Source organism: Tamandua tetradactyla, chromosome 8 (assembly GCF_023851605.1).
Source record: "Tamandua tetradactyla isolate mTamTet1 chromosome 8, mTamTet1.pri, whole genome shotgun sequence".
Lineage (NCBI taxonomy): Eukaryota > Metazoa > Chordata > Mammalia > Pilosa > Myrmecophagidae > Tamandua > Tamandua tetradactyla.
The window spans coordinates 107773695-107791648 of NC_135334.1; the positions used below are offsets into that span (position 1 = coordinate 107773695).

A 17954-nucleotide genomic window follows, 5' to 3' on the forward strand; every position below is an offset into this window, starting at 1 on the left:
CCTTCACTATTATAAGAAATACTTATGTAGGTTGGAATAAAGTGTGGGTATTACTGAACTCCTGTAATTGGCATAAATTGTAAATTCTTTTCATTAGATTAGAAGTAAGGGATATGTTCCCACTTTTATTTTTTTTCACAGCTTTGCAGATAACTTTTAACATCATGACTTTAAAACAATCAATGATCCTTTTCTGTGAAATATTTATATACAGTTACAAATTCTTGTTCCTATTCAAAAAAAGTTCTAAAATATTTAAGATAGAGTCTTTGAATATACAAGCCACCTAACAGATTTAGTATGTAAACACCTATGAATATTAGTGTTACCTAAAAATAAGTATATAATGATAAATTGAAGATGCTTGTTATAATTCTTCATTTAGGAAAAAAAACTGTAATATGTTTGTAATTTACTCTATGATTTAACTGGGTAATTATTTGACATATTTACTTTAACTGATTTTAGAGTAACTAATATATGACATAAGATATCATAATGAAAGACAGAAGAGAAATACCATTACTTGATATACTTTTAAAGGAAAAGCCCCATTTTTTCATCATCACATGTCAAATTGTGAAACTTGTCAATACTGAACTTTAGAGACCATTTGATGGTCTTTTTCCACAAACCATGCCTTCCTTTGCTTTGAATGCCTAGAGAAAATTTTATGTGTATGTATAATATTAAGGGAATCTAATAAAAATTCACAAATATGTATTTTTATTTCACTTTAGAGCTTTAATTCTTTGGAAAATTAACCCTACATAACAATTACAAAATCACTACCCTCCATTTTTTCATATTGGAGTGTAATTTCACAATACCAAAAGCAACGTTCCCATATCATATCTATAGACCCTGGATGAAATGACAGCAAACTTTAGGTTTCTACTTGAACCAGAGTGGCCTTTCTTGTTACAATGAAAACCTGAAGCAGGATTTAGCCAATTTAGTATATCAAGTTGTTGGTTCTTCTGCGTTTTGAGGATCTTTCAGGCCTCCTTATAAAAAAGATTTATCTCAGTGGTGAAATTAAATGGTGGGGGGTAAAACCCTCCATCTATAAATCAAATGACTAAAGAACAGAAAATAATCTCTATAAAAAAACTACTTCTAAATTATCCATATGGAAATTAAACTTCTCTCTCGTTAACATTTCCATAGAAACATGCATTTTGATTAAGTCAAACAAAAAAACAGAAGTACCCTAAAAGTAGGCATAGTCATTTATCTATATACTCACAAATATGTTTCTCTTTTCTGATCATCAATTTTTTTTCCTGCTTTATTTGCTTCATTTCCTTTAACTTTATTCCCCATTATTCATGGAGAGGTTTTCTACCTAAGACTGAATTGATTAGTCTTATCTGCGAAGTAACTTCAGCAAAGAGGTACTCTTTAGAATTATGTCCTCGTCTCTAATCTGTATCCCTCAGCTAGGGAGCTCAGTCCTTTGCCGCCCCATCACTGCCCTAAGGCATGTAGAGAGAGGGCTCTCTCTCTCCCCAGTCTGTTCATCATCAAGCTGCCTTTGAAATCGGTGAAGAGGGAGGTCTGTGGACGGAGGAAATAGATGTACCGGCTGACTATTTGAAACCAGTGAAATTTGTAAATTTGCCATAGACTTTTACATGAGAGTTGGAGTTGGAGGCTGAAGTGATAGTATGCTTTAAGAAATCAAAAGGAAAATGGAAGTTTTCATTTCATTTTAAAGGGCTCTGATATTAAAGATATTTTTTCTGAATTTTACAAGAGTCTGGCAATTAATCTACGGACTGAATATATTAAAATATTAATGACAACATTGTTAAAGGCTAAGCATTAAGAAACAAATGTAAATTTTTAAAAAAAGATAAACGTGTGTGTGTCTACATACAAACAGGCACACACACAATTTCACTTGTCAGATAATGCTACTTAATACCATCTTCTTCTTAACTTAAGTTTGGAACAAGTGAAATGTATACCACCTAAGAGAACGTGCCTTTAATCTGTGCATGAGGAGTAAAGAATTACTGTAATTGATACTTCTAATTCTTTACGAAGGGTTTTTATGCAATCACTATGAAAAAAGCCACATTTCATTTTGTAAAACCAAAAACATACTACCTAAACACCTTTGTACAAAAGCTAACATAACATGTCAAAAATAATATCATGGCCCTCAATATACATTGAACTGGTGAAAGAAGTTAGGAATGGTTTGGGAAAGATAAAAGACAAAATAATTTTTGTGTCATTTTCTTTTCATTCACATTCATACCAGGTAGACTTTGTCAAATACCTATAGTAAAGAAGAACTTGTTCATGCATGCAGAACAAAATAAAATAAGATTAAGAGCTCCAGGAAATCAGCCTGCTTCAAAAAACCATTAAAGTGTGCCTATCCCTCAAGCTTTACAAATGTGTTAATTGTCGTGTTTCAGTCATGTAAATATGTTTCAGCATAAAGTAACCACGATTTCCTGTTATAGAAGCACTCCTATCTGGGGGTGTGGGGGTAGGGAGGGATGAACGAGGGCTAAATAACACACTGTAATGAAACCTGCCTTTGGGCAGCACATGCTTCAGTTCTGAATGCCCAGAAATACTTCACAGATGCCCTAGGCTGCCTAGCAATGGGGATTTTCTAATTCTGGCTAGCTTGACAAAGTAAATACAACTATTGAACATAAGGCAGCTCCTAATAAAAAACAACAATTCCCCCTTGTAAACACCTACATTTGGCCCCATTAAAAATTCTTTTTTCATACCCAGCAACTAACAGATCCTTAAACGTGGGGGTCTCAACTAGAGAGTAGTTGAGAGATTTAATGCTGTCAGTATGTTTTATGTTGGCATTTCCACTGAGCACTTCATACCCCATCTCGGGGCCTTGTAGAGTAATGTTCTGCACACACTGTAGGGAATTGTGCAAGGAAACACATTGGCCATTATATTCTCAGGGCTCGTTCACATACAGCCAAAAGGAAGTAGATATATGTTCATATACATGCTATACTTAGATATGAAAATATGTGATTGCCACATTTCCAAGAAGAGTGCTCATCAAAAGCTGCCAAGCTTGAAAATTATTTAGTAGATTGACATTAACACTGATAACTCTAAGCAATCTAGTAAATTCTCTGTTTTCAGAATTCTCTGATTCTTGCCTTTTCACATCATAGAATTCATCTATTTCATAAGCTATGTATCAATCAAACCTCTGCCAGTCCCTAAATTAAATAGTAGATCTGCTGTAGTTCTAGAAATCTCTAAGGTTTGGGGATCAGCTTTAAGTTTACACACACACATTTATTGGCCAACAGTTTACTGAGTAGGCAGTTTCACCTTCTAGTAAGGAGTGAACATTAGTTTGAATTCTAGTGGACAAAAGCAAAGATTGTTACCTTTTTTCCACTCTCTGAACTAGTGTCATACTTTAGAAGGAAAATGAAAGGGGGTAAAAGGGAATTGTCATATAATTAGTAGTTTGAATTTATTTCTAAAAAAAAGTGTTTTTCTTTCAAGTTCAACATTTGGATCTAAAAACACAGTGTGTTCCTGAATATTAATATCTTAACATTCTTAAGTCACTTGAGGGATAATACCCAAACTATTGTTCCTAAAATATTGTCACACTTAACTCAGGTAGAATAGGATCTTCCTGGGAGACTCCTACCCTACCCCTAACCCCCCCAAAAAAAAGTCTGTCCACAGAAATCTCCCGTCTGCTTCCATTTCTTGGCATCAGCAGCAGCAGGCCCTAAATCTCAAGCATGTCTCAGCTAAGGCCCTACTGAGGATTAATTCACATTCTGCACACTCTGGAGCTTATATGCCGCTGCCTGTATTGTGTGTTCCGGAGCCATACAAGTCTTGGGTTAAGCAAAAGTTGAAGACCAATTGCTAGAGCGAGAGGCCCTGCTACAAATTAAGGAAGTATAAATGGAAAGGAGGTAGTTGGGGAGATAGGAGATATGACACAGTCGTGAGGCTCACAGGGAAGGTGCTGGCCATGTGAGACTTATCCATCCTACACTCCTTTAGCCCAGAGAAGAGGCTAATGGGGGCAAGGGAGAGAGCATCTTTAACTTTGTTTTTGCTCTCAAAGTTTTAGGTGACAATTTAAGTCCAACTGTTACCTAAATGAATTTTTCTTCAGCCCTGTTCATACTGAAACATTAATGAGAATAAAATGTGCAGAAGAACAAAGGAGAAACCAAATGAAAAGAAAAAGACATTGTCTTTATTTTGAAATAAAGCCATTTTAAACAAAGCTCTCCAGGAATAATCTTCTAGCTTGTTCTTTCTCAATTTATGAAATAAATGAGGAGAATAAACATAACTCTCCCACATCTTTAAAAGTCTGAAAGTTCAAGAACATTAAGACTGAAACAATGTGTAGTTCTTGTTACTATGTTGCCCAAAGACTCTGACTCACATTTAAGAGGATTATACTCAACCAACCATCCCCACAAACAGTACTGCCAGAGTTTCTCCTCCACTGACATTTCATACAGGGCCCAACCCCTCCACTTGGAATCCTCATGTTGGACAGGCACGAGATTGAGAACCACCACTCCCCACAAGAGGGTCCTTAGCAGAGAGAATGTTTTTACTCAATCAAAAGAAAGCAGAACACCCAATCTACACCACCTTTTGGAATATTCTGTGTTTAATAGAATATACCTTTTGTAACAACTGTAGTTTTCCATTATTTAAAATGTCTATGCATGTTTTTATAAAAATGTGGATGAGATAGTCCTGGTATTCATAGACTACTCCCTTGCTGCCCTTGGCCCTAAGAATTAAATCAAGTTGCTCACCACAGCTTATAAATCCCACATGATCCGACACCTGCCTACTCTTCCACATTTTCTAGCCACTCCCCTGCTCCTTGACTTCTCCAGACATGCTGACTTTTCTTCTGGCCTTCAAACATGCCAAGCTTATTCCCACCTCAGGGCTTTTGCATTGTATTCCCTTTGCCTGGAACTTCTTTTCCAGGTTTTCATAGAGCTGTTCTCTTCTCAATTTAGATGTTAGCTCAAATGTACTCTCCGGAAAAAACTAATGACTGTAGTTGCTGGTCCAAGGTAATGATCAAATTATAGAGTATAATATGCTCTATATTATAGAGTATAATATGCTCTATAATTCTTTGGAACCCAAATGCCCATGTACAGCTGATTTCCCACACACAGAACACACTCTGTCCCCGGGGGTGAGTGAGCAAACGACTGCGGTTGCTGGTCCAAGGTAATGATCAAATCCAACTGGACAGAAACTACGAAAATTCTCTGCCTTAACAGCAGAAGTTCTTTAGCCCATTTCACATCTCCTGTGTGAACCTGTGGAATTATTTTCAGGCCTCTTTATTTCTACCCTAACCCCTCTGTTTCATCTTATTAGTATCTACCTTGAAGACATCTAAAATAATAGAGTTGGGTAGGAAGGCAACATCCTTAATCTTGATCTTTGTGTCTGAGCTAGCTCTCATTTTCTGGCCAGACTCTGAACAGAAGGATTTAACAAAGGCTTGGGGGTACAGACATCTTATGCAAAGGTTGCCTGCTTCAGTGTGTTTTTTCCCTCCATGATACCCCAAATTACCAAGCCTTCAATCAGTTTAGATTGGGGCCTGCAGGTAGAGCAGCACCTTTATCTGAGCTGCAAACTCTAGAGTTCCTCTCTCTTTTATAAATGACTTTGCTGCAAGTGGCAAGAATCAACCAACACATTAATATAGAAGTTTTTGTCTCTCTCACATAAAGAGATGTCTCTCTCACAGGTGACCCAGGGCATTTTTGGTGGCCAATGGATCAGGTGACCCTATTCTGTCATTCTGTCATTTTGCTATGCCCTCCTCAGCCCATGCCTTCCATCTTATGGTACAGAGTGACTGTTTCACCTCTCACTTTCATATCCACATTTCACCAAGTGGGAATAGGGAAGTTAGGCTTGTCCCTAATATCTGTGGAGTCTAAAACAAGAATAATAAAGGACCACATATTTATATATATTTGTATAAAGATTATCAAGCCAATAAACTGTTAAATATACTTTATCTTCCTTCTTTCACATATACACCTTCCTGGAAAGCCAAATTTAAATTTAGGGTCAGGGTTTCTCTCCAGAACATGGAGACATAGGGAGAATTGGCCTACCTCCCACCTCTTTCCTCTTCCCACCCCTGCCTCCTTCCTACACATAGGTCACATGGGGGACCTCATACGTTTGCTTGTGGCCACCCAGCCTGCACGTCCAAACATTCTCCACTCCCTCCACAAGCAGCATCCCTGGACTGCTCCTTGGGCCCCAGTGTACACACACAGACAGCACCTCCACCCTTCGGGGATGGACCTGGGGAAGAGACTTGTGCAGTCTTTATGGCCTTTTGGGTAGGGAATTTTGAGGTCTGGAGTACCCAGAGTATGTTCTAGAAAGGAAAGCACAGGCTCTAGAGGAGCACATCCCCTTAGCCCTGGGATTCTTTACCCCATGGGAAGGGGCATGGCCAAAGCAGGGGCAGATCAGGGCCCAGAGAAGGGGTTCCTCTTGCAGAGGTCTATAAGTGGTACTAAGGGAAAGGGAAGTGGATGGCACTTGCATCTTTAAGGCTCTGACTCTGAAGGTAATCCTAGTTCTCCAGATGATGTGACTAGAACTTAGGCACTTGGCCTCATCTACTGGCAAGGGAAACTGGGAAATGTGGCTCTTGTTCTGGGAGGATATGTCCTGCCCCTGATATTCTAGGCTTCTATTACTAGCTGTGTGGGAGGAGAATAAATATTGGTAGTAAACCAGCCATCTCTGCCAGAGACACACACCTTTTCATAAAACACATTTTATTGTTTATACAAGTGAGTTCCCCACAATCTACTTTCAGAGAAGTACATTTGGAGGCAAGACAATATTATCAGTTATAATTGATGGTCAGAATAATTGCACACCTGAGCATTTTTTAGTGGGCAGCCAATGTGCTGTGTTCCAGCTCTGAAATCTTGTCTAATTTTCAAATCATCAGGAAGAATCAAATGAATTTTTTTTTCAATTCAAAGGATACAGTATGATTATGGCATTCAGTAAGACAATTTTCATCTTAAGCCTTGCAAATGAATTGGACCTTAAGGACAAAAAAACTAAAACTAAAATTTGGCCATGTTTGGCACATTTTTTTTCCAGAAATATTTGACCACTACCAAATGTATACTTAGCAATCCAAATAATGCAGAAATTTATTTCTGGCATTGTTCCCACTGTCCTATTCAATATGAGAATAATGTAAGTTCACCAAAATTAGATGCATCTTCCATATTGCAGCATTTTAACCAAATGTATGATTACAATGTAATATTTCAGAATAATGTAATAATTACAGAATAGCACATAACTATGGTTTTCTACAGGTTGAGACAACACTCTGCAATCTTGTGAAGAAATAATAGCAGTACTGTGATAATGAATATATCAAACCTGCTTCTTCTGTGACCTTCTCTCCGGCCTCCTCCCTCTGGCCATGGAAGGAAATCCACAAAAAGAACAGAACTATACTTCCTTTTCTGCACAGACCAAGTGAGGCTCTTTACTTTAGCCTCCCCTTTCCCATCCCCAGCCCTTACCTCACCCCTGTCTGGGGTGGGCATCAGGTATGCATTTCCTTGGTCAGAAACTGAGATGGAGAATGGAGCCCCAAGCAGTCAGCTGCAGCTCACATGCGAAGTGAGTGCCTCTGAATGGCAACCATTTCACCTAGGCCCTTCTCGCACTCCCTGTGGCAGAATGCTAATTGTTTCCCAATATTCTTTGGCTCCTTCTTCCATAATAATAGATTTCTTAACATTTTTTTACACATTTAACATGTCCAGCCTCTGTTGCCTCCAAATATGGGCATGTCTAAGTTCTGGATGTGACTGGAAGTTATGTGTTCAACTTCCGGTCTTGCCTCTCTTTCTTGTCCCCTTTTTTTCCTGCCAACTGAGTGATAGTGAGATCATCAGCTTTAGTCCCGGAAGTGGAAGCTCCTCATTGAGGAGTGTGCAGACTAGTCCTTCCAGCTCACAATTGCCTACTTCTGGACTGTAAAATGGGAGAAAAGTAAGGTTCTACCCTTTTCGAGCCACATTTTAGAGGGGTAGCTCCTTAGCCTATACTCTAACACATTCCCTACCATTTAGAGCAGTGCCTCCTAACACAATATGGCTACAGAAATCAGCAAATCATTCTCCAGGTGAGGGAAACACCTGATAGAATCTGGAACTAATAGAATGGCCTGACATTTGTTTCTTCTCAATGGAAGGAGAAAAAAATGAACTTACTGCTTTTTAAAACTCAAGTAGAGGAGTTTCTGACATTTCCTTTATTAGTTATTTTGTCCACATTGAAGACTTGTGAAAGATAGATGTTTTAAATAAGATGAATCCCAAGTTGCCTTCTTAATACAGCCAAGCCTAGAAGCCAGGCATCTGATATGCCCCATTTTCACTTTGTCATACTAAATATGAGGGAAATTCCTTCTATTTTTAAAATCTTCCCAAAAGCAGAAACTGTAAATGTTGTTTCCTTTATATTTCTTTACAGAGCCTCAGTAGAGGACAATGTGTAGTAAATACTCAGATGCAGGCTAACTGACTGAAGGCTAAGACCAATATTCTGTTGCTGTTGCTTATAATTATATGTGTAATTCATTATATTTGTAGAGTCATTTCTTTGCCCTAATAAACTCATTTTTTTTTCATTGTCCTACCGTAGATGTTTTTATGGGACACCTCAGATTCCTTCTTGAAGCACAAAGAGGCACAAAGAAATTAGTGTAGTGCATGATAGTTCCCAAAACACTAATACATTTCATTTGCTCCTCAGAATAGTCTTATGAGAGAAGGATTTTCTCCCTGTGATAGGTGAGGACACTGAGTCTTAGAGAGAAGAGTTGACTTTTCCCAGGTCACACTGAGAATGAGTCACAGAGTCAGGCGTCACACTCCTTCCGCCTCCAGCTCCAGCGCTAGAGGCAGAGAGTTCCACCAAGTCCTGGCTGCCTCTGATGAGAGACCATACAGCACCTGTGTGTTTTGCAAGTGTTCATTTAAATTGGCTAAGTTTTAAAGGAAAAAGGGAAATACTCTGTTCAAAGTATTTTGAAATATTAACACTTATTTGTGTCATTCTAAACAACAAATATTGTGACTTTTCAGGAAATGTCAGAAATTTTTAAAGGCTTACAACAAATCCTTATTCATCTGCTAAGAGTTTCATGTTTTACATCAATTGTTTTCAGAAGATAAATAGTGCCTTGTGGCTTGGACTTGGCAAAATAGGAAAAATATAAATTGATTAAACATATTTTAATGGGTATTTACCTGCAATTTGTCCCAAATCCAGGTGTAATCTAGATTCATTATCTTGCCTCTTTTATCTGGGAACTGTGAGTGGCAGGCTGGGAAAAAAAGAATTAGGAAGGGAACTATTGAGCCAGGAAATTGAGCTCTATGGATCTGTGGGATCAGTTTAATTGCTGACTGAAGAAGGAACAAAGTATAGACAGTGGCCACAGCCCTCTTAAATCCATTGCTAATTCCAGCAGAAACTAAGAGTTGAGGCAGAGGGTAAAGAATCCCAAAGTCTGGCTCTGCTGGGTAGACTGCAGCGCACCAGAGCAATCACTTCTGTTGTCGCTTCTTTGTTATGCCCCTGGCCTTCCTCTGGGCCTAAGGGTGCCTTTTGGCAGGAGGCCCCCAGTCGGCCAGAGTATTTTGCAGGCCTGTTTCCCAAATTGCAGGGTTGGGCAAAAGGGGCCCATTAATCCAGATTGCTGCAAAATACCCAGGCCTAGGCAGAACCCTTTGGAATTGTCCCACCTTTCCCAGATCCCTTCACCTACATGGAAATCATCATTTTAGATAAGGCATTAATAGAAAAAAATAGGCAGGCACCCAGCCAAATATCCATCTCCTACATCAGTAACATGGTTCCTTTCTGCCAGAATCTGGGAAAAGAATATCAAGTGGGAAGAAAATGTCAGCTCAATATATAGTTGGCATTTTTTTTGCTTTCGACCTTGGCCTTAGAACCCCCAAGTGTACAATGAAAAAGGCTTATACCTGATTTTGTTTGCAAGGTCGAAAATCGTATTTTTTTATAGTATGATTTTTATTTAAATAATCACCCTGAAAAACCACAAGGTCTAAAAGTTTATAAAACTACAGCCTTGCCATTTTAGTGTAAAGGAGGTCACCATACCATGCAGAGTATCCCACAACATATTTTTTCAGAAGACAGAGCTGGGGTACAGCAGCATCTGAACATTTACATGTCAAATGTGTAAATGCTTTGGGAGCCTCAAAGGAAAAGTCCCTGAAACACCTGGCAAGCCTGGAACCTGATCTCTCCTTCTTCCTCACTGCTTCACATCGCGCTGACATGGCACACAGGGGGAGGCACAGAAAAGAAGGAAACAAAACCCAACTGCTTGAGAATTTAGACTTCACAGTAAGCTTGTTCAAGTAATAATCAACACAAGCAGGCAATATCACACAAAGATTCACATCTTTCCAGAGCCACCCTTGGGCTTACACAAAGGACGCAAGTATACAACTAGCTTTTACAATGTAATATTTGGTTAGAAGCATTTCATCCTATCACTCAAAATTTTGTGCTTGAAAGTTGTGCACAAGTGATGTTCACTTTCCTTCAAAGCCATTCAACCTCCCAAACACATCACAATGTCACATTTAGCTACTTTTGCTGTGAAGGGCTTTCAGTCAACTGGCTCACACTCGTTGCCTTGAAAAACTGAGGAAGAGAAATTTTTAGCCAGTCACAAGCAAGTAGGAAAGCTCCTGATATCATTGTTTTGTGCTAATTCTGAATAAACTACACTAGTTTCTTCATTCAGTTTACCAGACAGCTGATTGTATCCTGTTTAAAGATAAATTGGTTCTACTGTTAAGCAAATCACAATCTCTACATGTCAGGATCCAGTTATTACTTAAGACCAGCTCAGATCCCCATCTCCATGAGATTTTTTCCTGCTCCCTTCCCCCACCATGATTTCTGCTTTGTCTCAGCGTTTCTTGGATGTATAACTTGAAACGCCCGATGTGAGGGCTGCCGGTGTGCTTATCTCATTCATGTTACTGGATTGTAAGGAAACAAGGCGTGTGGAAGAAGCTCTGTTCATGTTTCCTTTCAAAATGCCTTGCTTTGAGTAGATTCTAAATATTTGTTGACTCCAGTTGATTTCCTGAATAGCCTAATCACCATCTGACATCATCTTTGTGAGGTTCCAGCCAAAAGTAGACACATCCACATGTTTTTTTGTGTGGCGAATTTTCTTTACATTTCGTACAGTCTTCAGATCATGTACGTATCATAGTCATTCTTCCTCTGCTCATTAGCCAGCACTATAAGATGTCTTAAAGAAACATTAAAACTCAGATTCCCTCCTGCCTCCTCACATGGACGTTTACAGAGTTAATCCTACCAAAGCATTTGTAACCTCAAACTTTAGAGTTATGCCTGTCTTTGAGGATTCCTGAGCCTTTCATTGCTTTCATTTCTGCCTGAAATCTTTTCTGGAACAAATGATGTAAATAAATGAAAAAAATGTTTTAAGACAAAGGAACAAACATGTCTTCATTTGAGCTTTTTTTAATCACTCAAGAAATAGACAATTATTTATAATGTGGCAGGCTGGGTGCTAAGGATACAAATGAATATTGCTGGGTGAATTTGTTACTGCATGAATATTACTGTTTTTCTTGATCTTGGCCTTTCTGACATCTTTGTCGATCATATATCTATAAAACAGTATGTTCCATCTTAGATATGTTTGTATTTAAAAATAGGTGTAGGCAAGTCATAAATCAAGAAAGAATATTTTCATAAATTATTTTAAATGTGTTTTAAATATTTTGATCTTTTGCACACAGCTTGTGTTTACATGACAATAAACAAGCCTTTCATCAGGGAGGAAACTAGCAGGAACATATACCTGTGGACCGCAATATTTTAACCAAAAAAAAAAATGGTTCTACCCTTTTTCATCTCACACACACACACACATCGAAGGGCATTTTCCAAATGAAGGGTTTCAGATGGGTTTTCTCCATGTCATTTCACCTTTCAGGAGGTTTGGTCATCAGTAGAGGGCTCCATCCTGCTCTGTCTTCAGCCTCCCACACCCATTTTGTGCCTCAACCAACAGAAATGTATGTTTCTTTAAGTCTAGATTTTATTAAACAAATCATATGGGTGAGGAGCACTAATATTTAAAAGTATGTGATGGGGATCCTTTTGAAATGTGGGTATTTATCCCTAATTACAGTAACTGTTCTTTATCAGGCTGTATCTACAGAAAACAATTGGGGTGAGAGACTTTCAAAGCTATACTATACTTTTGAAAACATGATCCAACATCATGCATAGAAACAAACTACCAAGACCTGTAACAGATATAGCCGACTTATCTGAGCATATGAAAAATATTGTCCCTTTGATGTTTTTCATTATGGCAAAATTTCCATGAAAATTGTAAACTCCTAGAGAAACTGTCGCCTTGAAACAGAACCATCGGGTCAGCTTAATAGATGAGGGGAAATGAGCATTTGTGGGAATCCGCATTGCTGAAAATCTACAGTAGATAGAAAAAAATAGCATTTTGGAGCCCTGGTAAAAGCAAAACAAAGTCAAAAAATACCCTCCCATTATTCACGTGACATTTTTTTCATTATGCTTCTGTTCACGCACTTAGGTGTTTTCATTGCTACTTAGGTTAGAAAAATCCTAATGCATGTAGGTTTGGCTATTTGTAAAATCTAGAAGAAACAGGATGGGATTTTCAGTCTGAAAAATTGTTTTAGCAGTGATTTTATATGCAAGGCTAAATGCTGATCAACAGAGCATAATATTGTATTCTGAAATATGCTGGTGAAAGCAAACTGAATTATTTTTTTTTCCCTCTTTTTCCCTCCCTCTCCTGAAATCTTTTGCCATAGCGACTGCATTTGCCTCCAGACTTGTCAGACACAGTGAGCCGCTCAAGCAAACAGGATCTGGCAGAATCCGCCAAATTGCTGGGCCCAGGCTGTGGCATCATGGCCGGAGGCAAGAAGCACCTGGACTTCTAGCGATTCCTCCTTAATCGTTGCATGCAGAATTATATGACACTCTAATTATGATTGCTAATAGCTTATGTAAATATTTTTCTTAACGATTCGACCTTCCAATCCTTGAAAAACACAGTCAGATTGCAAAATGGGGCCACCATTGTTCGTTTGTCTAACCAATTTTTTTATACAGAAAAAGTACAGCAAAAATGCTTTCATTTTAAATTTTTGTTTGGTGCTATAGTTGAATAAAATATATAACTTTATTTTGAAGTAAATGCAAATAAAATGTCAAAAGTTCAAGACGCTTGACAGTTGTCATGAGAGTACCCATTCTAAGGCACTCAGTTTCATAGTAAAGTGCATGTTAATGGCAGATAGCATATAAATATTATGAAATTCAAAATTTTGTATGAAAAACATATTTTCTCTTTCTGAAAAAGTCACTTGCCACCAAAAATGCTAAGGTTTTTTAAAAATGAAAAATTTGTTTACTAGTAGTATATGAAGACTAAAGTGAATTTACACGTATGCATCCTGTTAGTAAATTGATTAAAACAAAATAATATTTGGGGATTAAGACTCCATTAAAGATAATTAGTCTGCCTTAAAGAACTTGAGTGATAGAAAGCATAGAAAAAGGAATTTGATGGTCTTCTGTTTAGTAATCCTAAACAATTGAAGTCAGCACTATGAAATTATGTCAACAGACATAATTCAGGATTGAAATTCAAACTGACAGCTACATTAATGCTAGGATACTGGAAGAAAAACAGGTATTGAAGCTTGGTGAGATATTTTTCTAGAACATAGGTCTGAGACAAGGTAGAGAAACGAAAGTAATTCAGATTTTCATTGTATCAGGTAAACCCTTTGTTAATTATGATCATTAGTTGGTTATGTAAATTTCTATCTACATTAACATGTCTTTTGGAGTGTATAGCACATTGAACTAGTTTTCATACAAAACATTAGTATATTGAATAATAGCTCCACATTTTCAAAGCTTCTGACAAGTGAAACTTAAAAAGTAACTTGCATATTTGAGACTCGATTTTTAAAAAGCTGTTTACCATTAGTTGGGAGAAACCAAATTACCAAAATACATTTTCAAATATGTTAGAATACTTTGATGCAGTATGACTAGCATTTTTAAGCAGTGTGCCTTTATTATACTACAAATTATACTTTGTTTTTGACAACATTGTAGAAAACAAAGACTAGGTTTTTAAAACTGTCTAACCAATATGATGAATGTCAGTCACTTAAAAAAAAAACCCACTGTAGCATAAACACATACTGTATACAGCTTTTATTCAGAATTAGAATAATTGAATCAATGACAGTGATTTGCCAGGATGTCAAATCTCTCCATCATACCCTGTCACTACCAGTTTATTTTTTGTGATCGAAATCAAAAAGACAACTATTTTGTCACCTGCTATTTTATTAGTACTAAAAACTAGATTTCTCTATTTTTCTAGGATGTCTGGTTTATTTTTTTCAGTTCTTTCAATTCTAAAGACAAATTCTTCCCCATTTTCTTTTCAAAATAAAGTTTCAAAATTGGTCTGTCAGTTAAAATTAAAGAGCTTTTATATTAAGCAAAGCTGTTTTTAAAATTTAAAGCAACTTCAAAAAATCGACTTAGTCCATAGATGATAAATAATGCTGTGCAGATACACCACAAAAGCTTTATTATGTCCTTTGAAAGCATTATGAGCAATTTGAATAAATTCAAATGAATATTTTAGTCGGGTTATTATTTTAATAACTCTAACCTTTTTCTTACCATGTTGTGATTCATTTTATACAAACACACAACAGAACAATTACATAGCATTTGACTCTGAAAAGGAAATGTGAGGTCATCAAGTATGTAAATTGCTTGTCAAAATACTTAATAGGTCATTGATTTACTACCCTGGCTACCAGATCTATAAAATTAACAGGCAATTACTACTTAATATATGCTTTGAAAATAGATAAATACTATAAAAATTGAATGTATATTTGAACCCTTATTTTAAATATAAAAGAAAATTTCAAACTCAGTAAAAGTGCATTTTGAACAATAAGAGTACCTGGATTTTCCAAAAACCAGATGCAAGTGCTTTGTTTTTCTGACTCACTAGGCAGGCTTTGTGAAAATAAGCTACTAGAGAGGTTGTTTATTCTTTATTTTCCTCAGATAAAACCCACCCTAAAAATGTATATTCCTTTCTTCAAGAAACATTGCCCATTATACATTATGCTAATGACTTAATGCATAAATATATTGGTCTTCAACAGTGCTACTGTAGGTATACATAACATCTGGATACATTGTGTAATATACACTATCAACAGATTCCTTATCAACCTGACTCAAAGATATAAATACTTAAGAATAGTGTCAAACATAGGATCTGTAATATCCTCATACCTTTTAAATGTTTCTAGAATATGAAGAATATGAACTTCAAAGCCATATACATGGTGTGCATTTCTTATGCTAGATTTGCCTTTCTTTAACATGAGGTAAAATATTTTGACTACTGCAAACTGCTCAGGTGCTTGGGTTCTAAAGCCCTCTGAATTTCCTTTTAGTAGCCACAAGACAATTTCCACTTTTCTCTTCCTCTCTCCCATTTTTCTTTATCTCCTTCCCCAGGATCTTTAACACTAGACAAATTAAAACAACTTCAAAAGGAAGCTATATTCTGCAGTCAATTCCCTGTCTATCTTTCAATTTTAAAGAGTCAGACTCACGCGTATTCATACAAAAGGGGAGTGTGGGGGGGGGGGATCCTATTCATTTGTTTAAGCCCATTATTAATGTCATTTCTAAGACATCATGTTACTGCTTTCCAAGGATAGTCACCATCAACAGCATCGAATTTAAGCAATGCTAACCCTAAGTACTTACACTTTGAACTTTAAAACGAAGCAGTTAAGTCACTCAGAACCAAGGCAAAGAGACAGATGAGGTTTATTCCTGAGAAACAGAAAAGGGAAGAATAGGTGTTTGGCCATGGTAAGCCAAACTTGTTAGGCAGAGAAGAAAGACCTTTTTTGTTGGTTTAAATCTTGCTACCCAAAGTGGAAGGAAATAAGCAGAATATAGACCCCATCCTAAAATGACATTCACAGAACAAAGCTGAATCTTAAAATAATACTGTATAAATGAGTATTAGGAAACTAATTATGATAAAAGTAAGAAGAAATTATTATATGAGCCATGGCAAGGAGTCCATTGTTTACCACTTAAGAGAAGGCACGGCATTAGGAAACAAAAATGTTCTAGAAAGTCATTGTAGTCAAAAGTATTTTTTCTGAGGTTAATTTGAATGCTTAGTACACATTCAGCTCTAATTCTGTTCACCTGGTATCCCTAAGTAACTCAAATTTGGAGAAAAATTACAGGCTGTTAGTCCTGTTATTCTACAGAGGACATTCATAAATAGACGGTTGCATCCTGGAAGATGGCATCAAAACACCCCTGCAGAGTTCTTATTGATAAATATATAAATACACTTATCAGTAAATAAATAAACAAATTATTTCAACAATGAGTCAAAGACCAAGTCCCAAGCACTGCTATCACACAGTGCCCACCACACTGTCCCTGGAGAAGCACCTGGAGCTCAATTCAGGACAGCTCATCTCTCAAGAGCAAGGGCAGAAGGCAAGGGAGCCGCTCCCACATTGCTGGACCAGAGGGCTTCTGCAGCTGAGCATCGGCACCTTCAGACTAAACCAGGCTGTGCCCTGGCAACCCTGACTGCAGAGGACACGTGTACATGCCCAAGTGCACAACTCCCACAGCACTCCTCTGCCCCTACCCCAGCTCCTACACCAGTGTGCCACACCCCGTTCTCCAAGCTCCACCCTCTATGCAACAGAGCCGTGGGCCGGGACAGTCTGCCTGACCCTGGCCCAAAGCATAGCCAGTTGAAAACTGTCACTTCTTGCAGGGAAGAAGAGAACCAGCCAGCAGCTGCAGCACACACTCACACGGCCATTCTCTGACAGTTCCCTGAGTACACATCCCTCAGGGAAGGCAAGCTGCAAAATGTCAGGAGGTAGAAATATCTGCATGGGCAACTGTACCAACAATGTATGTGTGTGCACACAATTACAGAAATATGCAAGTGTGCAGTACAGGCTAACATAATAAATTTGCATGCACATGTATTAAAATCTGCAACCAATTTAAAAAGGTGTCTCAAAGTGTGGTGGAATAAAATAGTTAATGTATAGCAGGCTTGAAGAGATGAATCACATTTATCTTTTCACAATTCCTTAACCAGAAAAACAACAGAAATTGAACTAGAAGTTGTTTTGCTTGTTTGGGGGAAGGGGACATGAGCTGGGAATCGAACCTAGGTCTCCCACCTGGCAGGGGAACATTCTACCACTGAACCACCCAGGCATAATAAAAGTTAGTTTTTAAACCCTCCAATTAATTTCTATATTTCTGATCATTTTATCTTTGAGGATTAAAAAGAAGAGCAGAGTACAATTCAGTGGAGTATGTTTTTTGTCCCGAGGTTTCTGCATGTGCAAGCATTTAATCCAGTCTGCCAGAACTGCCAACCTTTTGACTGAAGTTTGCAAAAAAAAAACTTTTCTATATTGACTTATATATTGCACAGCATAGACAGAAATAAAAGTGTCAGACCGGCCCTTTTTTTTGCCCAACAAAGGCTTTTTTTTTTTTTTCCCCATCCTTCGCTTGGGCTCAAGCACTCCTGCCCTGCGTGCCGCCACTTTAAACATGATCAGATCTGTGCTTCATTGCAAATAACAACTGACCAACAATGGGCCCTGCTTCATAGATTTGGGAATGTTTGGCTTAAGCTGCCAATGACTGAAGGC

At 37.7% G+C, this 17954-nt stretch overlaps 1 protein-coding gene across 5 annotated transcripts in view; it reads left to right on the forward strand.

Moving 5' to 3' along the window:
• The window catches only part of ELP4 (elongator acetyltransferase complex subunit 4), a 309287-nt gene that overhangs the window by 287604 nt on the left and 3729 nt on the right, over nucleotides 1-17954 (forward strand). For 2 of the 5 annotated variants that reach the window (XM_077114290.1, XM_077114289.1), the window contains one exon: nucleotides 12984-15350. The exons of 1 other annotated variant lie outside the window; for it this stretch is intronic. In XM_077114290.1, the coding sequence (XP_076970405.1) occupies nucleotides 12984-13129 (146 nt within the window). In that variant the 3' untranslated portion in view covers nucleotides 13130-15350. Of the gene's footprint in view, nucleotides 1-7397; nucleotides 7541-12983; nucleotides 15351-17954 lie in introns of those variants that run through there. 2 more of the 5 variants (XM_077114284.1, XM_077114285.1) reach the window with 2 other exon arrangements.